This window comes from Protopterus annectens, chromosome 4.part0, assembly GCF_019279795.1.
Source record: "Protopterus annectens isolate FY-2018-M chromosome 4.part0, PAN1.0, whole genome shotgun sequence".
Classification (NCBI taxonomy): domain Eukaryota; kingdom Metazoa; phylum Chordata; order Ceratodontiformes; family Protopteridae; genus Protopterus; species Protopterus annectens.
In genome coordinates, this window is record NC_056733.1 from 1,033,030,475 (window position 1) to 1,033,052,713 (window position 22,239).

Below are 22,239 nucleotides of genomic sequence, written 5' to 3' on the forward strand. Positions count from 1 at the left end.
CAAAGGATAAAACCACCACCGTAACAGATACAAGCATGCAAAATCTGAAGGTAATGCTACTCAATGCTAGAAGTCTAAACCTCAAAATGCACTCTCTCGAGGCACTCCTTAAAATGGAGAACATCGATATCTGTACAGTAACTGAGACCTGGTGCAATGCTCCAGAGAGCACCCCTGCAATACCAGGCTACAATTGTTACCACACTTTTCGACCACAAAACCAAGACCGAAACATTAAAGGTGGAGGACTGTCCATATTCAGCAAGGGTATTCACACCTCCAGGCTAGTTGCCCAACACAGTGCATCTGAAATTCTCCAGGTGCAACTAACACTAGGTAAGACTGCAATCCAAAATGTAGCTTGCTACAGGTCCCCCGCCATGCCCCAAGATTCTCACTACACCTTTCTAAACATACTGGAAAATATTAAGATACAACCAAACACCCTAATACTGGGTGATTTCAACTACCCTGCCATTAATTGGGAAAACTACTCAGACCAACTCCTTTTCCCAACGGTTCTTGGAATTCATAAATTACAACGCCCTGGATCAACTTAATCCATTGTCCCACCAGGGGCTCCAATATCCTAGACCTGGTCATTACCAACATGGGAGATAGATGCTCCACACCAGTGGTCACCCCCTCATTGGTCAGGTCTGACCATAAGCAAATCACCCTTGACATCCACATCCCACCCCCACCCCCAGTAAGGAAACCTCCTTAAAAAACTTCTCCAAAGCCAACTTCATGCTACTGAAGTCAGAAGTGACAAACTTCACAACACCCAAGCAGACAGGATCTGGAGGTTCGACTGCAGAATCCTACACTAAGGCACTGTACGAGCACATCCACTCGTTCATGAATCGTGCCATCCCAAATAGAACCAAGATGCTCTTCTCCAAAAAAAGGAAGCCAATCTGGTGGTCCTCTGCTATAAACAAACTAGACAACAGAAGGAAGAAACTGTTGCAGAAAAGAGGAAAATCCCAGGATGCAAAAAACTCCATCACCAGCCTCAGTAAGAAGCTGAAATCCCTCATAAAATCCTCAAAAGCTAGTTACGAAAATAAAATTGCCAAAGATTCCAAAGACAACCACAAGGCATTCTATAGTTATGTCAAGAATCTAAATGGCAATGCTCAGATCTGCTCTGAGCTACAACAGAATTGGCATTAAATATACTGATCCCAAGGATATTGTCAATATCCTGGCAGATCGATTTAGTGCCAACTTCACCCCCCTCTCACCCCCTAAAGGACCCATCTCAATACCAAAAGATTGCCAAATTCCGATAATCATGGCCACACAGGTAGAAACCGCACTCTCCATAGCTAAGAATACAGCATCCATGGGACCAGATGACATCCCAGGCTGTGTACTACATGAATTACAAAAGGAACTGGCACCTCACCTAAGTGTCATGTTTAATCATAGTCTCACCTCAGGCTTCGTGCCCACTGAGTGGCACACAGCTGCAGTTATCCTGCTCCACAAGGGAGGATCCATCTTGGATGCCGGGAACTTCCGTCCCATCAGTCTGACAAGCCTGATCTGCAAGGGCATGGAACGCATTATCATGGAACTTATAAACAAAGACATTGGCAACCTGCAAACACTGGACCCCACCCAGTTTGGGTTTGTGAAGGGCCAATCTTGTCTCCTGAATCTGATTGACTTCTTCGACTCGGTCTCCAGAGCTGTGGACGAGGGTAAGGCGGTCCACACAGCCTATCTGGACCTCGCCAAGGCCTTCGACACCATCCCCCACTCTGGAATCTGTAGATAAACTTACTAAGCTGGGCATTAATCCCTACGTCACTCGATGGGTTGCCAACTGGCTTACTGACAGAACCCAGACTGTAAAAGTAGCCGACTCCAAATCCAGCTCCAGGCAAGTGACAAGTGGAGTACCTCAGGGTTCAGTCCTGGGACCACTCTTGTTTGGCATCTACTTCTCTGAAGTACAGGCCAACACTAAGGGACTCTGGCTAACAAAGTTTGCAGATGACTGCAAACTGGGAGCTATTATTGAATCCCCAAATGATGTGGATATTCTACAAAAGGGCCTTACAGAAACAGATGCCTGGTGCCAGAGCCATGGCCTGAAGCTTAATGCCAAGAAATGTATAGTTATCTCCTTTGGAAAAAAACAGTTACCCATGAATTACCACATAGGTGGCAGGACACTAAACATCGAAAGTGTGATGAGAGACTTAGGGGCACAGGTGGACAGTGGTCTCACTTTCGATAACCACATCGCCACAACAGTTAGGATATCCTTCTATGTGGCACACCTCATCACTAAGGGCTTTTCATCCTGAAAAAAAAGAGGTCATTCTCCCACTGTACTCATCCCTCATTAGACCCATTATAGAGTATAATGCCCCATTTGGTATGTACATCACAAGACATCTGCAACAGCTGGAAAGGCCACAGAAATACCTCACTAAAAGAATCACAGGCCTAAAGCAGATGCCATATGCTGACCGTCTAAAAACACTCCAGCTATTCTCTGTGGCATATCGTCTACTCAGAGGCGATCTCTGCTTAACATACAAGGCCATGTCAAACCCTGAGCTGTTGAACATGCTCCACTTAAAGAAGTCCCAGTCCCTCAGAGCCACACGCTCCAGGGATCTAAACCTTATCATCACAATGAACAAAACATGCTGGAGGGATAGGTTCCTGACCAAGAGACTCCCCATACTATGGAATAGACTGCTCTTACATGTCATGCAGAGCGCCTCATTGGCTCTCTTCAAAAGGAACCTTGATGATTGGATGAGAGATAGGAAATTCACCCCGGGGATCATGTCAGTTGCCCTTCCAGACAGGGGCCCAGAGAAGTAAATATTGTGGGAAGAAATATCCAGGGAATTGTTATGGCTAGGCTTGCATAGACCTTAGAGCAGATAGCCTAGTACCAACCTATGAACCAAAAAACGATGCTGGCTGTACAGAATGCCCTGACAGCTTTCAGATCCCTACTCTTTCCAGGACAACTGCTAATAAAAACAGCACAGTTATGTCGTACATCAATAAGCAGGGGGGAACCCATTCTTACCCACTCTGCAGGTTAGCCATGGCCCTGTGGAACACGGCCTTGAACATTCAAGTCCATCTACAAGCTCAATTCCTGCCAGGCAAACAAAACTCACTGGCAGACGACTTAAGCAGAAATCTCCTAGACCCACACGAGTGGCAATTGGAGCCCAGCACCTTCAGCTTTCTGATTCAGAAATGGGGGACCCCGGACATAGATCTCTTTGCCTCCCCTTACAACCACCAGTTCAGCAAATTCTACACCAGGAGTACTCACAGCAAAGTCTGGAAAGTGAATGCCCTATCTTTTCAGTAGGTAAATCTCTCAATCTGTGCCTTTCCCCCGTCTCTCAAGAGTATTACTCTAGATAAAACAAGACAGGTCAAGGACAATTAGCATGGATATAAATAGGACGTGCTGGAGGGATAGATTTATCACCCAAAGACTCCCCATGCTGTGGAATAAAATCCCGGTCCATGTGAGGCAGAGCACCTCGCTGGCTCTGTTCAAGAGAAATCTTGACCGGTGGATGGGAGATCGTAGGTTTACCCCGGGAATCATCTCTGTGTCACTACTGGACAGAGGCACAACAAACTAATGGGCACAGTATTTCTAACATAAGGGGCGGCGTAAGCCACATAACTTTGGGCTAGGCTTATAAATGCCCTAGGGCAGTTAGCCTAGTATAAACCTATGAACCTATGAACAATTCTGATTGCCCCGGACTGACCACACCAGCACTGGTACCCACTCCTATGCAGCCTGACATCAGTGCCACCGTGGCACCTACACCAGAACCCAACCCTGCTCTCTCAACAGGAGGAGTAGATTTTGCATCCACAACTGCAAACCCTAAATCTTGCAGCCTGGCTTATTCCTTGAATTCTCCTCCAGCAACCCGAAGCAAGCAGGTGCTGGATGTCACTCTTGTAGCCAGAAGACCCAGTACAAGAAAATCCTATGCTGATAAGTGGAAAAGGTTCTGCTCACGGATTCAGTCTAAAGGAGAGGACACAACACTGCCATACTTACCTCTAATCCTGGATTACTTAGCAGATCCACTCCACAAAGGCCTGTCCTTCTCCTCCATTAAGATACATGCATCAGCCATTTCGGCTCATTACAACACTGAGCCACCTCTCTTCTTGCACCCTGTTATCAAACAGTTCCTTAGAGGGGCAAACAACTTAAGGCCACCAAGGAGAGCCCCCAAGGAGATCCCCCACCCTGCTTGGGACCTTAACTTTGTACTGGAAAAGCTCACCCCCCCCCCCCCTTTGAACTGTGTCAGCAGAGTTAAAATTCCTCTCTTGGAAAACAGCCTTGCTTCTAGCCATCACTTCAGCCAGAAGAGTGTCTGAGCTACAAGCACTTATGGCTGTGGAACCCTTCATTATTTTCCATGCTGACAGGGTTTCCTTCAAGACTAACCCTTCCTTCATACCTAAAGTGGTGTCCAGTGTTGCGCTCAACCAATCCATCCATTTGCCAACCTTCTTCCCTAATCCTCAAAATAAAGGGGAAAGAATCCTGCACTCCTTGGACGTGCACAGGCAGCTCAGATTCTACCTTGATAGGGCTAAGCCCTTCAGAAAATCTGACCAGTTACTAGTCAGCTTTGCAACACGGGCAGAGGGCAAGGCCACTTCAAAACAAGCTATTTCCAATTAGATAGCACACTGCATCCATTTTTGCTACAAGCACCATGGGAAACCAACCCCTCAGGGGGTCGGAACACATTCCACTAGGGCAACATCTACCTCTACAGCCTTTCTCAGGGGAGTCCCTACCAGGGACTTCCTGGAAGCTGCTACCTAGAGTTCTGTACACACCTTCACCAAGCATTACCACCCGCCTGTCCTTTCCAAACCCAGGGCAGGTTTTGCTACAGCAGTTCTGTAAGGCATACTAGCCAGCCCTAACTCTTCTTGTCTTCCTCCACCCTTCTTCAGCTTTGGGAATCCATCCAAGTGTGATGACTGCAACAGTGAAACACGAAGAACATAGTACAGTTGTGTACACTTACCATAAATGTAGATGTTAAGAGTGTATTCACTGTTGCAGTCCTGGTTTTCCTCCCTCCAGCCCCTGGTTTTCTATCTCTCTCATTCTCCTGTCTATGGCTATTACTCACCCCTTCTAGGGTATTGGTATTTACTTTTTACTGGTGGTGTTTTCCCACCATAACTTAGCTCCCTGTTTGGGGGGCTCCTGACATTTGGGGCAAGAAAGACTGATGTAATGGTGTTGGTTGCCTGACGTCAGACCTGGAATGACAGCATCTGATGCAGAGATACTAAGTCTCTGGTATTCGGGCCGACTGAGGGCTACCTGCAGGCAGATAACCCAAGTGTGATGACTCCAACATATACATTTATGGTAAGTGTACACAACTGTACTTTCCTCTCACCAGGATGCACATGAGAATCCTTCAGTGGCTCTTGTTCTCCCAATGGTCACTTCAAGAACTTCCGATGTCCCACCTGTTCAAAATAACGGAGTCATGCAAAAAGGACCTACGGTGGTGGATCCAGTACAACCATGTGACTATCGGGAGACCCTTTATTTCACAACAACCTGTTGCTACAGTGGACACAGATGCTTCCCAGATAGGGTGGGGGGGCATTATCTGGGCAGGATGGTCCAAGGTATATGGCAGGAACACGAGGCCCACTTGCTTATCGGTGTTCTAGAGATGAGAGCAGTGCTTCTGGCATTGCAAGCACTCCATGACTCTGTTCCACTGGGGACAATTGCCATACAGTCAGACAATATGTCTGTGGTTTGGTACATAAACAAGGAGGAACTAAATCATACCCACTTTGTCTTGAGACTCAGAGTTTGGTAATGGGCAATTTCTTCCCAATGCTTTCTAGTAGTAACACACATCCAGGGGAAATCCAGTGTGATAGCCAACAAGCTCAGCAGGGGAATTTTATTGCCTCACAAGTGGTCTCTGAACCAGATCATAACGGAAGAGATTTTCTGGAAATGGGGTCAGCCTTGCTGTGATCTTTTCGCCACTCCCATGAATGCCAAGTGCAGCAGCTACTTTGCCCTAATTCCCCCTCTGGGGGAGACACCGAGAGACCCACTTGTTCACGATTGGCCCTCAGGACTTCTTTATGCCTTTCCCCCTCTTACCCAAAGTCATCCCGAAAGCAAAATCCTTGTGAGGCAGGATGATGCTCATTGCCCCATATTGGCCTCGACAAATTTGGTTCCCCTTCCTATGGCTTCATCTTCAGGAGAAGCCGTCGACTCTGGACCCAGTTCCAAACCTGCTGACACATATGTCAGGTGCACTTCATCCTTCTCTCCACACCCTCAACTTAACAGGATGGCTGCTCCACTTCCCAATTTAGTCAGGCTTCAGAACTTCACTCCAGTAGTCAAACACATACTGATGTCCTCTCATAAAGTTTCTACTAGAAGACTATATACTAGCAAGTGGAAAAGATTTTCTCACTGGGCACAAAATGGAAATATTGACCCTTTTTCTGCGCCTGTTGAATCCATTGTAGAGCTCCTGGCGGAGGTTTGGCTGCAGCAACTCCTAGAGTCCAGCTGGCTGCAATCTCAAACTTCCACATTGGTGACCATTCTCCTAATTTAATACACACAGGTTATGTAAAGCATTTTTAAAAGGCGTTTCCTTATTGAGACCTCCTTTTAAGGAACCACTTCCTTTTTGGGATTTAAATTTTGTACTATCTCAACTTACATTGCCACTGTTCGAGCCTTCTTCATCTTGTGACCTCAGATTTCTTTCCTGGAAGACCATTTTTCTAGTAGCCGTAACATCTGCCAGAAGAGAGTCAGAGTTGCAAGCACGGTCTGTCAGACCTCCATATCTGAGCTTTCACAAGGACAGGGTATCATTACAAATGAATCCATCCTTTGTAGATAAGGTTTGCTCTCAGTCCAATATCAGTCAGTCCATTGAGCTGAGTTTTTCCGCAGTCATAGCATCAAGGCAGAGAATAGACTCCATCAGTTGTACGTGCGTAGACAGCTCAGATTCTATTTGCAAAGAACTAAAGATTTCAGGAAATCTGACCAATTATTCATCTCCTTCCCTGAGACAAAAAAGGGTGTGTCAGTTTCTAAAGTCACCCTTTCTAATTGGCTCTCAAATTTTATCACCTTTATCTATACCTCCAATAGTAGAGAGCTGTCATTCAAAGTTAGGGGTCATTCAACTAGAACATTAGCTACAACTTCTGCTTTTCAGGGCAGAATGTCAATGGATAGTATTTGTGCTGCAGCTACGTGGGACAATCCTCATATGTTTATCACTCATTACAAAGTGGATTTGGCCTCCAGGGACAGGGCCTCTTTTGGTTCCACTGTGCTCAAGGGTGTACTCTGGTGAGCCACCTGGGGAAAAGGTGCTAGGGACGCTGTCCCATCCAAGTAAGAATGATGGCGAGATAGGACAACATAACATAAAGAAGTTATGTACTCACCATGACGTTCCATGTTTGTTGTCCATCTCGCCATTCATTTTTATGACCCCTCCCTCCCCTGTCCAACGACTCCTAGAGAACCTGGTAGTGATCTTTCCTCTTTACATGAACTCCTTGACTCAATTTTTCCTTGATATGGGGTCATATATTTATATTACTCTTTAGTAAGTTAGCAGCAAACAAGATCTGGAGAGTTACACCACTTCATCATGGTATACCTACCTGCCACAAGCCAAGTTTAAGACTTCCAACTGTGTATTTGGCCAAGCATCGGCTCCGAACCCATCCAAGTAAGAATGAATGGCGAGATGAACAACAAACATGGAAAATTATCGTGAGTACATAACTTCTTTTTTTCTTGTTTTACTATTTTACTCATGACTAATTATTTATTCTTTGATCTTCTTACTACTCCTGTCACTTATTCTTTGGTAAGTCTAGCTCTGTTTTTCCATTTTTGAGTTATGGCTTTCTTTGATTAAAAAAAACTATCCACATCAATTTCTTTTCTTTTTAACCCATTTCTGTCCAAGACTGTTTCCCAGCAAAAGTTCATCTTTCTGTAGTTCCGGATTAGCGCCTAGCAATGCATCCTTTAAAGTTAATTCAGTCTTAAATCTGCTAATATTTCACATTCCTAAAAAAATGTGCACCCAGCTTGCATGTTGTATTAGACCACACATCCAGCAATGGCTTTCAGCTGCTGGGGATCATCCTCTTCATTCCTTCAGGGATGTAGAAATACTTATGGAGGCATTTCAATGTGAAAATACAGAATTTTCTGTTCCTTCTCTCCGCCTTTGGCAATACACAAATTTCTGACCATTCTTACCTAGATGTCCTTCAAGGATGCATCTGCAGTCCTAACATATGGGTTGTCCTGCCTCAGGCAGCCCTTCGGTCGGCCGGATTCCAAAGTCTGGGTCTGGCCTCGGCTGATGTCACACTTCACCCGACGTCATAGCTGCTGTTTATTGGGTATAAAGGCATCAGCCGACGCCATTTTCCTCAGTCTTTCTTGCCGCGCGGTGCCCGAAGCAGAAGCTGTTCGCAAGTGCCGGTCGGTCAGATCCAGAGATTTCTACTACCGAAGACTTCTAAAAAGCTTAGTACCCCGTTGGGGACTCTTTCTTGCCTCAGCCGATGTCAGACAAAGTAAATAATTGTTTAACTTGTGGGAAACAAATACCTCATAAGGATTTCCACTCTTACTGCCTTCCTTGCTTAGGCCCAGACCACGACGTATTTCTTTGATTAAAAAAAAACTATCCACATCAATTTCTTTTCTTTTTAACCCATTTCTGTCCAAGACTGTTTCCCAGCAAAAGTTCATCTTTCTGTAGTTTCGGATTAGCGCCTAGCAATGCATCCTTTAAAGTTAATTCAGTCTTAAATCTGCTAATACTTCACATTCCTAAAAAAATGTGCACCCAGCTTGCATGTTGTATTAGACCACACATCCAGCAATGGCTTTCAGCTGCTGGGGATCATCCTTTTCATTCATTCAGGGATGTAGAAATACTTATGGAGGCATTTCAATGTGAAAATAGAGAATTTTCTGTTCCTTCTCTCCGCCTTTGGCAATACACAAATTTCTGACCATTCTTACCTAGTTATCCTCCTCCATTTTTGTCCCTCAGTCACCTATGATTTTATCTAATTCACCCTCCTGCACCTCTTGAATTATTTAGTATAGTGTTATTGTAACAGCCCTTTCCAGTTTAGTTATTCTTCCTTTATCATTTTTCCCACCTTGTTTTGGTCATCTCTTGTTTTAAAGCTTGTTAATACACATACCCCTTTCCCCGTTTAGTGAGTATCTAGCCCGTGCCACTTCACAGCTTATTACTTCTCTGTGTTGCAATAGTTGGTTTCAGTATTTCATTTCTGTCCTAATTGTGTCTACCTCCATGCGGCCGCGGTGGTGCAGTGGTTAGTGTTGTCGCCTCACATCAAGAGGTTCTCCCGTTCGATTCTCTGCTGGGGCACCTTCTGTGTGGAGTCTGCATGTCCTCCCCGTGGTCAAGTGACGTTAAAGACATGCAGGTAGGTGCATGCGTGCGTGAGTGGGTGTGCCTTCTTTGAAGGTTGGATGTCGGGCTGGCAACCCGGCACCGTAAAAATCCACTGCCAATCATTAGAGGACTGGAGTTCCGCTGTGGCGACCCCTAACTGGGAAAAGCCGAAAGATTAGGTCTACCTCCATGCAGCTGTCATCTTCATTCTATCATCCAGTCCCCTATGGGAAGTTTATTGTAGCTCCATCCTTTCATTTTTAGGGGGTGAAAGACCTGGTTAACTGTTGTAACCAGCTCCCACCTGCATATTCCCCCAGATAATTTCTAACCAGTCCACTTCATGTACATGTGGCATGTGAGCCAACACCATTTGTTGCCATGTAGCATCATATTACCAAAGGCCACACAGTCCCCATATGTTTAACTTTCAGCCATTTAGTTTATTTAGGATCGCTTTAGTTGGGCATGCCCAGAAGGCCAGGGCTAAGTGTAGTACATGTGCAACAACTTGCCATTGTAGAACCATAACACTCTGATCTAAATCCAGATTGTTTGTTCCATTTTTGTAAGTTTTCAATGACAGCCATCATCTTTTCATATGATGTAACCAAAGACTGCTCGTAGGTCCCTGCTAGCCAGGTTCCCAATTACTTTAATGCTTTATTTTCCTGGATATTTCACCTTTAGTTTATCCATGTCCATGACATTTATTACCCACGTTTTACTTTTTCCCTTGTTTACCTTGTATCCCCCCATTTTCTCCAAAATTCTGTATGCAGGAGATGAGTGACCGTTAATATGATCTCATCTGCTTAAAGGCTGCTTTTCATCTCCTTTCTACCAAAGGTTTTACGTACAAGGCAAACTGCACCATGGAGAAGGGGTATCCCTGTCTCGTTGCCCTGCTAAGCTCAGTAGTCTCCTTAACACTTCCCATCATTTTTAACATGGGCCTCTGCTCCCTTATATCCAGTTGTGCAATAAAATTCTTTGGGAAGCCCTTATCTAAATCCCAGTCCATTCTGTCAGCCTTTGTTTCTCACATTTTTAATTATCTTTATTAATGATGTCAGATATGTTCCTCTCCTGAATAAACCAACACTGGTCTAAATTAGTTAACTTTGGTAGAATTCTAGCCAATCTTTTAGTCACATGCCTCTCAAACTCTTAGTGCAACAAATCTGGACAAAGGTAAAAGTAATGGTGAGGAAAGGCCCCAAAATAGGGACAGATTTTAAATAATACTCTTATAAGTTTGCTAGAAAAACAGGTCTTGAATTAAAATGCATTTTTCCAAAGGACAGGAAGTCTGAAACTGCTGTGTTCAGTGATTTCAGTCCTGAATGATTTGCCAGAAAAATAGAATGTTTATGAGGAACAGACCAAAAACATGAGGCAAAAATCTGGACAGTTGAGAGGTATGTTTAGCAATTATATTCATAAACACTTAATAAAGGTTTAAAATTGTAATGGGTCGATATGAGCCAGCCTTTATTTCCTCCCTCTTTTGGTAGAACCGATGTCACTGCTTTTTCACGGGACATTGCTACTTTGTGTCAATTTTAGAGGTTAAGTAATTTCACAAGTTTCATTCAAGGCATGCCCCCTCCCAAATTCCCAAACCTCAATAGGTATGCCATCAGTACCAGGAGATTTCATAGGTTCATAGATGTGTACTAGGCTAAACGCTCTGGAGCCTATGTAAGCCTAGCCCAAGAAGATTTCTTTTTGCGGTGTTGATGAAGCAACTCTGTTATCTCTTGCCTAGTAACAGCTGCTGTTAGCGTAGGGCTTTGCTCTTCATAAATACTGCCTTTGTTTAATTCTTTTAAGAATCTATGCATTTCTGATATTTGCTTCTCAGTTCTTTCAATCTGTTTATGTAAATCACCATAGTATTTCTCAAATTCCTTAAATACTTTCTTGGGTTTGTATACTTTTCCTTTCCTTCACTCTACTCCAGAGCTCATTTATTGCCCAGTCTACTTTCTCCATCCTTAATTTAGTGGCAAGTGTCCTCACTGCTTCTGGGGTAAATGCATTAAGTTCCTGGATACCAGTTCTTTTCACCCTAATTATTCTGTCTCTTTCAGTTTCTTCTTTGTCTCTTGTACACTTCTCATTTGTTCGTAGCCTGCCAGTCATTGTTGCAGCCCCTTAAATGCTCTTGCAACTCTGCACTAATTCCTTTTTCATTCTAGTCTTTCCTCGTTTAAATAGTAAGTTTGGAACCTCCACATTGGCTTTCCTAGACATTCAGTGCTTAATGTTGTGTGTGCTGTTAGGAGTGTGTGATATGAAAACATAGCCCTACTCTGACATATTCTGTCTGCACTAGCTAAGTGCCATTATTTTATAAATTCTTGACCAAGATCACCATTTTTTACTGTAAAATGTATAGGCCATATCTAGTCCTTTTATCATATTCTCCCAAACATATGCAAGTCCCAGTTCCTTAATAAATTTCAAAGTTTTTGTTTTTAAACTTTTGCTAGCATTCTTGCTCCAGCCTCTCTTGCTGCATTGTCTCTTCTAAAAATCGTAGACCAGCCTCCAGCCAGTATTAATCCCCCTCCCATTAAATGCATGATTCCTGTTAACAGATTCCTTGTAACTTTCCTGCCTGCCTTGTGTGGTATATAAATGGAGGTAAAGATTACCTTGGATCCGAAATATATACCTTCCCACCCAGCTGAATGCCCATCCTCTCCCACTAATATAGACTGTTCTGTTAGTGGTAAGTTTTTAGCAGACAGTATTATAACTCATCTTCCTCTCTCCTTGAACACAAGACTGAGATAATTGCGTGTAGCCACTTTTTTATTTTTTTATTTGTTGACCGGGAATGCCCAACTAGGTTCCACAGAGCCTGTTTTCAGCGGAGGCCCAGGGAGAAATGCTCCAGATGCATGTCTTTGGAATGTGGGAGGAAACCGGAGTACCCGGAGGAAACCCACGCGAACACAGGGAGAACATGCAAACTCCACACAGAAGGGACCCCAGCCGAGAATTGAACCAGAGAACCTCTTGCTGTGAGGTGACAATGTTAACCACTGCACCACTGTGCCGCCCTTTTTTGCACTTTAATCTATGTAAATGCATCTCTACAACACTGTTGTCTGGAATTTCTCTTTCCTAAGCAAACCAGTTATTCTTTCTCTTTTTTTTTTTTTTTTTTTTTTACCAAGTTTAACCCTTTCACATTCCAGTTTGCAGTAGTCATTTTAATCGTGGTGTTTTTAGCTTTGTGTAACTGCATCTTCATGCTGATCTTGCCATTTGTCCTTCCTCTTTACTGCCTTCCCCAACCAACAGTACTTCATGTCCCCCTCCCTTACAGGCTACATTTGTTTTTGATTATTGCTTCATTCTGCAAAACTTTCCTTTCATGGGTGTGTATTTTAGGAAATGGAATCAATAGCATCAAGGGTAAAAAAACTAACCAAATTTTCTGATTTCACCCCCGTGTAAACTATATGCAAAATATTCAGCTGTAGAGGAAAGGACAGTTACCCTCAGTCAGAACTTGAGAGAGATGCCTCACTATCTCCCCCCACAGTGGGTGTGAGCAACATGGTTGCTGTTTGAGAACCTCTTGCCTTTGTCTTCCCTTAAATGAGAAAATGTACACAGTCTCTTAAGCCCTTATCATTCTTTATTTGGTTCATCTCAGGGCAGTCACTTAACACTGTATCATAATTTCCTAGGTAGTAGCCAGTTTTCCTACAGTCCGGAATATTAAATTAAATTAAAATTCCTCTCCATTTGTTCCATGTCTCACTTAACGTGTATCTTCTATACATAACCATTTGCAGCCCCCCAACACTTTTTTTCTTTTTCCCATAGTTCACTGCTGTTTGTTTTAACAACATAGCTGTAGACTAGCAACTGCTATTATTTCCAGTCATTTCTTTCCCTGTATCCCCATCTGTTTGTTGTAGAGAACAAGTCCTATGCTAGAGACTGCATGTTTTCTGCTGCTTGTTTCACTTGTGTTTTTTCACCCTTAGTCCTCCTCTTGTCAGTTACTCTCATGTATATCCAGACTTCTGAGTCTCGCATGACTTCAGCTTGTGGATCTGGTAGCGTCTAGTTTGTCATAAGGTAGTAGCGTTGTCTCTTCTTATTGCTTTCCAGCAGTTTTTGTACTTTTTCTTGTCAGGCATCAGTAATGTAGGTGGGAGTAGGCAATATGCTTCTGCAACCTTCTGCCTGTCAGCTCATTAGCTGGTAAGAGATTGAGTCCTTGCAGTTATACCCAGAATAGCAAGATAACAGTTTTCATACTTTTGCTACAGTTTTATTTTTCATGTATTCATTCTTAACTGTTTGGATAGTCCTGTATACTAGTCCATCGGTTTGGAGGGTGATGTGTGTGGATGTGTCATTACATATTTGAATTGCCATTCGTAAGCAATTCTTCTGAATTCATGACTTGTCTCTTGCAGGCCAATACCATATATGAGAACCGCAAATATCCCCTCTTAAAACAAATTGCACTCATTTCTTTGTCTTAATTTCATGAGACTTGAATAATGATCCACATATGATATGCATGCCTTCTCTGACAGAATAAATCTGTAATCAGTCTTCTACATGCTTGCTTTAGAACTTGCTATCCTAGCCCATCTTCCTTTGGATTGTTCTGGTAAGCATGCAGAAAAAAAGTCAGCACTACCTATTTTGAGTTGACATTCTTGGCCAAAACATCACACCTCTTGTTTGGTACTATTTCCAGTTATGATTTGTGTATTCTGTCTCGCATTTGTGTTCTAATTTGATTGGGACCTATTGTTTTGTGAGCCTTTGACACAACTTGTTTATTCCTTGAATGAAAAGTAAGGCTGACTTTCTTTCCTTATTGATAAATTCTGCTAGGGTCATCTTTTCCTTTCAGCACTTGTTTCTAAAGAAATATTACCAAAAGAGTCTGTAGTTCTTTATCCAAATCGTCATGCTTCTCTGGTAAATAAACATTTCTTTCCTGACATGTAGTTCTTTGCCTGATCTGTGTAACACTTTTAGATCATACTTCTGGAGATTGAATAAAATACTCTGAAGTGTTGGCGGTGCCTTCTGTAAAGACTTTCTGAATATGCATTGCAAGGTCTTGAAGTCTGTTTAAACTTCTGTACCATAAGCGTATTATAAGTAAGGGTGTTCTTTTGCTAGCCTTGTCTGTTGGGCTTGCTCTGAGTTGAACAAGGTTGTAATCTTGTATTACTTGCTGACTTGTGTAAGCATCAAATCTTGCGTTTTGATTTGCAGGAAGGTAGTTAGGAGTGGTGTGGAACAGACTGTGGCCACTCTTGTCACAGGAGGTTCTCACACAGCCTCAAACGCAGAAGTTTTACAGATGAGTATGCCCAATTATGATTGCTGGAAAAGACATACTAAACCAAAGGCTCATCAGGGAGAGCTTTTTATCTTTTGATATTTAAAGAATGTTTATTTTCCATTTGTATATAGTTTATATTTTGTTTATAATCACAAGATCAATGAGTGCTCAGTTGAAAAAGGGAATGTTGAGACGAGAGCACTGAATGCGAAACATACCAAAGTCCATAATATCAAATCACGGGGTTGCCCCAGTACTCCTCACCTCCCATAGGGCCCATGTTAACACTTATTTCCGTGTCTGTTTTTTTTACGATTTATCATATTTTGGGGGTTCATTCACTTTGGTGTTGTTTTCTATACTCATAGGTAGGTACTAAGCTATTGGCCCTATGACCTATATAAGCCTAGCCAAAAAGGTACCCTGGCTTTCACCATCCAAGAAAATTATTTTCCTGTGCCCCTGTCGAGCAGAGCCACAGAGGTGATCCCTGGGGTGAATTTCCTATTTCCCATCCAATCATCAACATTTTTCTTGAAGAGTGCTAATCAGGAGCTTTGTTTGTTATAGATAGGTAGTTTGTTCCAGAGTATGGGAAGTCTCTGGGACAGGTATCGATCCCTCCAGCATGTTCTGTTTATTGTAGTGACAAGGTTTATGTTCCTAGAGTGTGTAGCTCGGTGGGCTTGGGATTTCTTTAAGTGGAGTATGTCCAACAGCTCTGGGTTTTGACATAGCTTTTGTATGTTAGGCAGAGATCGCTTCTGAGTAGGCGATATGCGACGGAGTAAAGCTGGAGTTTTTTCAGACGGTCTGCGTAGGGCATCTGTTTGAGGCCGGTAATCCTCTTTGTAAAATATTTCTGCGGCCTTTCCAGTTGTAGGTGTCTTGAGGTACATACCAAAAGGGGCAAGTAAGTGACAAGTAGAGGGGAACAATGACCTGTTTTTTCCTGGATGAGAAACCTTTTGTAATCAGGTGTTCCATGTACAAGGATTTCCTGACTACTGTGACGATATGATTATCAAAGGAGAGACTGCTGTCCACCTGTGTCCCAAGGTCTCATCACACTTTCGGTGTTAAGTAGACTACTGTGTGGTAGCTCATTGGTACAGAGTTTTTACCAAAGGGAATGACAGTGCACATTTTGCATTAAGCTTGAGGCCATGGCTTTGAGACCAGGCATCCGTCTCTGAGACGCCCTTTTGTAGGATGTCTACATTGTTAGAAGTTTCGATTATGGCTCCTAGTTTGCAGTCATGCAAACTTCGTTAGCCAAAGATCGTCTGTGTTAGCCTGTACTTGAGAAAAGTAGATACCAAACAGGAGAGGACCCAGGACTGAACCCTGTGGTACTCCACTTGTCACTGGTCTGAAGTTGGATTTGGAGTCTGCCACTTTCAATGTGGGTTCTTTCAGTGAACCAGTTGGCAACCCATCTTGTGACGTAGGGATTTATACCTAGTTTAGTGATTTTGTCTATAATTCTAGAGTGTGGGGATGGTGTCAAAAGCCTTGGCGAGCGCTAGATAGGCTGTATGAACCACCTTACCTTCGTCTACGGCTTTGGTGACTGCTTCAAAGAAGTTGATCAGGTTCAGGAGGCTTGGCCTGCCTTTCACAAACCTGAACTGGGTGGGGTCCTGAATTTGGAGATTACCAATGTCTGCGTGTATAAGATCCATGATGATATGTTCCATGGCCATGCAGACAAGGCTCGTTAGGCTAATGGAGCGGTAGTTCCCTAGGGTCCATGGTGGCTTCCCCTTTGTGGAGTGGGATAACCGTCGCTGTGCGCCATTCAGTGGGCACAAAGCCTGAGGTAAGGCTATGATTGAACATAGTGCTTAGGTGGTGTGCCTGTTCGTTCTGTAGTTCGTGTAGAATGCAGCTTGGGATGTTGTCAGGTCCCATGGATGCTGTGTTCTTGGCTTTGGAGAGTGTGGTTTTTACCTGTGCAGCCATGATTACAGGAACTTTGCATTCTTCCGGTGTAGAGATGGGCCCTTTAGGGGGTGAGAAAAGGGTAAAGTTAGCACTGAACCTATCTGTCAGGATGTTGGCAATATCAGTTGGTTCTGTATATTTACTGCCATTGTGCTGTAACTCAGAGCAGATCTGAGTGTTGCCATTTAGATTTTTGACATAGCTACAGAATGCTTTGTGGTTGTCTTTAGAATCAGTGGCAATTTTGTTTTTGTAACTAGCTTTGGAGGATTTTATGAGGGATCTCAACTTCTTACTGAGGCTGACCAGGGAGTTCCTCCAATCATGGGATTTTACTCTTTTTTTTGCAACAGTTTCTTCTGTTGTAGAGTTTGTTTATGGCAGGGGACCACCAGATTGGCTTCCTTTTTTGGGGGATAGCATCTTGGTTCTGTTAGGGATAGCACGATCTATGCACTCGTGTAAGTGCATTTATGTAGGATTCAGCAGTCGTACCTCTACTGTCCATCTGCATGGGTGTTGTGAAGTTTGCCACTTCTGTTTTAAGAAGCGTGAAGTTGGCTTTGGAGAAATTTTTTACTTTGGTTTCCCTAATGGGGGTGGGATGTGGATGTCTAGGGTGATTAGCTTGTGGGTCGGATCTGACCAACAATGGTGTGGAACACCGGTCACCCATGTTGGTAATGACCAGGTCTAGGATATTGCTGCCCCTGGTGGGGTTGTAGATAAGTTGATCCAAGGCATTGGAATTTATGAATTCCAGAAAACGTTGAGCGAAAGAGTTGGTACATGAGTAGTTTTCACAGTTAATCGTCTGGTAGTTGAAATCATCCATTAGTAGGGTGTTGGGTTGTACCCATATATTTTACAGTGTATCAAGAAATGAGGAGTGGAAATCCTGGGGCATGGTGGGGAATCTGTAGCAAGTTACAGTTTGGATTGCGGTCTTGCCCAGAGTTATTTGCACTTGGATAATCTCGGATGCATTATGCTGAGCAATTAGCCTGGAGGTGTGGCTATCCTTAATGAATATGGACATGCCTCCGACTTTAGTGTTTCGGTCCAGGTTAGGTGGTCGAAAGGTGTGGTGTGAATTATAGCCTGGTGATGCAGGCGTGCTCTCTGGAGCCTTGAACCAGGTCTCTGTCACTTCACAGATGTCGATATTCTCCATTTTTAAGGAGTGCCTCGAGTGAATGCATTTTGAGGTTTAGACTTCTAGCATTGAGTAGCATTACCCTCAGATTTTGCTTACTTGTACCTGTTAAGGTGGTGAATTTGTCATTTGAACCTTGCCTAAAAAAAGCACGATAGGGGTGACAAGAGCCTTAGCCAGTATCCGGAATCCTAAGGTCAACAGGTGCAGGCCATCTCTGGCAAAGCATCGTGGTCTGTCGATCATGTCATCCCAGGCAGAGATACTGGATCCCCTTAGAATGACACCAGAAGCTTAGCCAACTGTTGAAGTCAATCATTTTGTCCTTGTGGTGTCATTCTGGGGTGATGGCAGGATGCTACTCAGGGCTAGGGTCATACCTGCCCAGGCTACAAGATCAGAGAGCTCCTCTATCTCTTTTCACGTAGTCCAGGGAGGTACATCACAGGTCATTCACACCAACATGGACAATGACAGAGTCATATTTGTACTTGTGGAGTGACCTGAGTGCGTACGTTATGTGGTCGATCCTGGCACCCGACAGGCAGCTGACAGTAACTTTCTCCTTGTTTAGACTGGTGAGTGGAACATTGTTATGCCTTATGGACTGTGGTTGAGTGGCAAACTGAGTTTGTGGGCTGTGTGTCATTTGGGTTGTGTTGGGGGGGTGGAGGTTGCTTGCTTTTCTACTTAGAGGTCTCTGTTGCTTGAGCAGATTTTTATTGAGGGCCTCCGCGAATGTAGGTGTGTGTTTCGTGTTTCTATGTGTGAGTTTTGGTAGTGTAGGTTTTGAGGTGCTATGTGATGAGTGTAGTGTGGTGCAAGTGTTTACCTTCTCCTCTTGGCTCTCTAGTCCAGTCTTGGGTGAAGAGAGCTTTGCTTCCAGTTTGACTTTATAAGTGCATCTCTCACAGATTGTAGTGTTGGGTGATAGGAGGAAAGGGTTGTCTGTGTACATGAGGCAATTGCTGCATACACCCATCTTGACATTCCCTGTTTAGCAGAGCACTCATCAGTTTTCTATAGTAAACCTTTTATTCACTTTTGGTGCTACTGATTTAAAATTAAACTCAAAATACTTCTTTGTGTATGGTGTAGATTTGTACAGTTTGCCATTTGTTACAAATGAACAAGATAAGGAACAGAACTGTTGTGCTTAGTATGGTCTCTTATCTGCGAAACTCGTACAGACCCACATGCATGACAATTGCTATCAGTTTCAGAGCAATCTTGCCTGTTGTATGCCATCGCTGGTTTACTTTCCCTTCCTCATGTCATGTGGCTATGCTTCTGGTGTTGTATAAGGTAGTGTATTCAAAAAGAGGGAACTGTGTTTTTAACTATATGTGGGAAAAAAATATATATATAGCTATAGCTGCATATTCATTAAAATTGCACCTTTTTCAGAATTTATGCAAAAATACAGTGCTTCTCCAAGGTTTGCAACACCGATGAACTTTTTTATTCTTGTTAAAAAAAAAAAAAAAAAAAACTACAGGAAGGCATTTTAAGCCTTTCATTAATTGGAGATGTGCAGTGCAAGCCTATTACTCATTTTTTGTTTGTATTTCACTTTCTTGTAGAAAATGACAGAGGAACACCTTGGAAAAGAGAAAGTAGCCCTGCAGAAAAGCCTGCTGTATTATGAAAGCATTCATGCTCGACCGGTAATAAAATGTTTTTGCCATAATGATGTCTTGTATTGTGTAAAATTGACTCTTCTGTGTTTTTAGTATAGAGGAAAAGAACTAAAACTAGTATTTTAAAAACGTGTACAAAAAAAATGAAATGTGGTGGAAGATAGAAGAAAGGGAGCTCGGAACGTAATTTCTTGGTATCAGGTAGTATAGTTTATTATTTTACTTTTTTTGTCTTTTTTTTTAATATACACATATGCATCAGACATTTCAACTGCTAGAACTCGCACCTAAATGGGATTTGTGAAATATAAAATCACATTAGTTGAGGTGCATTTTTTGACTGTTCTGCTCACTATTTTTAAACTTCTGAAGGCAAACATCAACCCTTTTTGTCCAACTTTCAGAGTTTTACAGAAATTAGCCATAGTGGATCTGGAGTTCTGTACTAACTCAGGATATTGGCCTGAGGCGTGGCTAAAAGAGGAAGAAGCAAACACCATTTTTTGATACAAGAAGTGATAGTCACTCCTTAATCCAGTCCCCTCTTCTGTGATTTCGAGGGTACAATAAGTTTCCAGTTTGGAAATTTTTTTGTTTATTTTAAGGGGAGTAAAATTCATTGTAATTTTGTCAGTTTGTTCTGTGGACTTCTGCTTTCTGAAAATCATGCCATACCCAGAAAAGCTTTCTAATATATGTACCATGTGGGAGTTGAATTTCCTCTAAACATTTTTATTTGCTATGCCTTTTTTGTCTGGGTTGGATGGAAAAGCACCAGGTTTCCACTGTTTAATTTCTCTACGTCTTCAGTTTTTTTTTTTAATGCCATGACAGGAATAGACCACATTCTTAAGTCAGCACATAATTAAAGATGTCCTTCCATATAACTGTTACAGAATTCTTTACTTAAGGGATATCTGGCCAAGGATAGCCCAGCATCCGGCCAGTATACCAAAACCTTCAGCTCTTAGTTTGTCACACACATGCTGCCCATGCAAGACATGGGGCATAAAGGTGATGTACAAACGTAATTGCTCAACTTCTTTGCCGTCAGTCCAAATGCCATTGTTATATGTCAGAATTACCACCCTTCTGCTGTGCTTGTTACCATGCCAGTTTTCAGGTAAGTGCCCCGTTTGGGTTTCTTCTCTTTTTTTAACTATTGTATGGTATTGTGTTCATGCCATCCAGAAAGGGGGATATGTTAGTATAGGAGGCAGATTCCCCATAACGACCATCACTTCCAGTGTGTTTTTTGCTTGGGTGCTTTCATGATTTTATGCAGTGCTCTTCTTGCCAGGCATTTGTGCCTAAGACATTGCATAGTCACCTCTCCTCCTTGTACATATATCTTGAGAGCCATCGACTTAAGTTGGTTCAGAGTGCTGTGGCAGAATCCTCCCATGCTGAGGGCCATCCGTCTGCCAAGAAGAAGGCCAAAAAAGTTAGGCCCAATCTAGTTGCAGTCCATCTTCCCGCAGACATCTCTCTAGAGGGTAATGAAAACCCTGAAGATCATCTGGTACTTGCTTCAGATTCCTCTGCTGCGACCCTGTTGGAGGCTGGTATGGATCAGAGTTCTCTCACGTTCTTGGTGGCTTTTCCTGCATCTGCACCTAATGTTGAAGGAAAATCTCTTATCCAAGGGACCAAAGACGATTCCTCAAATTTTAGTGAGTGTGGAAATTCCTACCAATATTATTAATTTGGGTCAAGGGTTTGACCATCCAAAAGTTTTTTGGCAGACGACACGCAGAAAAAAACCCAAAAAAACTAAGAGTATTTCCCCTGTTAAGGATCCCCAATGGGAATGACAGGATTTCACTCCGGGTTTGTTTAATGCTTAATTAACTTGAAGCCTCCTCAAGGGGTGCCCTGTTCCTGCACCCCCAGGTCTTCCACTCATGTTGAGAGGCCTATGGAACTGGATTCCTCAGATGTAAATTTGGAATCTGAGGAAGAATCACTGGCTTATTCTTCCCAAAGTCCCCCCCCCAGACTATGTCTCAGAGGAAGAGAATTCTTTGAGTCCAGACCCACCCTTGGAAGAGTTGTCCTTTTTGGGATACTATTGCCTGCATGATGGACTACTTTAAGTAGGATTGTTCCCAGGTCTCTGACATTCAAAAGAGGTGGTATGAGCTCCTAGAAATGGAGTCTTCTACACCATCAGCTGCTGCTCCTGTTCTGGCTACCCTTTTGGATAATTTTTCTGCAGTCTCCGTAGCCTGTGACTCTCCGCCTACTGCTTCAAAGAAGCCTGATAGGTTCTACAAGGTGACTGAGGACTGCAAATGTCATAAGTGCCTCTGCTGATCCTTCTATGGTATCATTTTCTTCTGACAAATCCTCTAAGTTGCCATCTACAGAACTCCTTTTTTCTGATAAGGATAGGCTATGAAAAAATTAGACAAGAAAGTTTATACAGCTGCCACCTTGTCCTTCAGGACCATTGACTACCAGACACCTGACCAGGTATGTTTTGGCTCGCCTTTGCCAGGTTTCTAAGGTAGTATCTTACCTTTCCGATTTGAAGGGAAGGCTTCTGCCCTTTCTTTGTTAGGGTCCACTTCTCAAGTTGCCCATTATTCAGTAAAATGCATCCATGATGCAGCTGATGCCTTT

The 22,239-nt window shown here is 43.1% G+C and overlaps 1 protein-coding gene across 1 annotated transcript in view; it reads left to right on the forward strand.

The window, feature by feature from the left end:
• FAM13B (family with sequence similarity 13 member B) overlaps positions 1 to 22,239 on the forward strand; it is a 2,585,606-nt gene that overhangs the window by 1,950,779 nt on the left and 612,588 nt on the right. Inside the window, exon 15 of the mRNA XM_044069837.1 lies at positions 19,558 to 19,641. Coding sequence (XP_043925772.1) covers positions 19,558 to 19,641 — 84 coding nt within the window. The remainder of the gene's footprint in view (positions 1 to 19,557; positions 19,642 to 22,239) is intronic.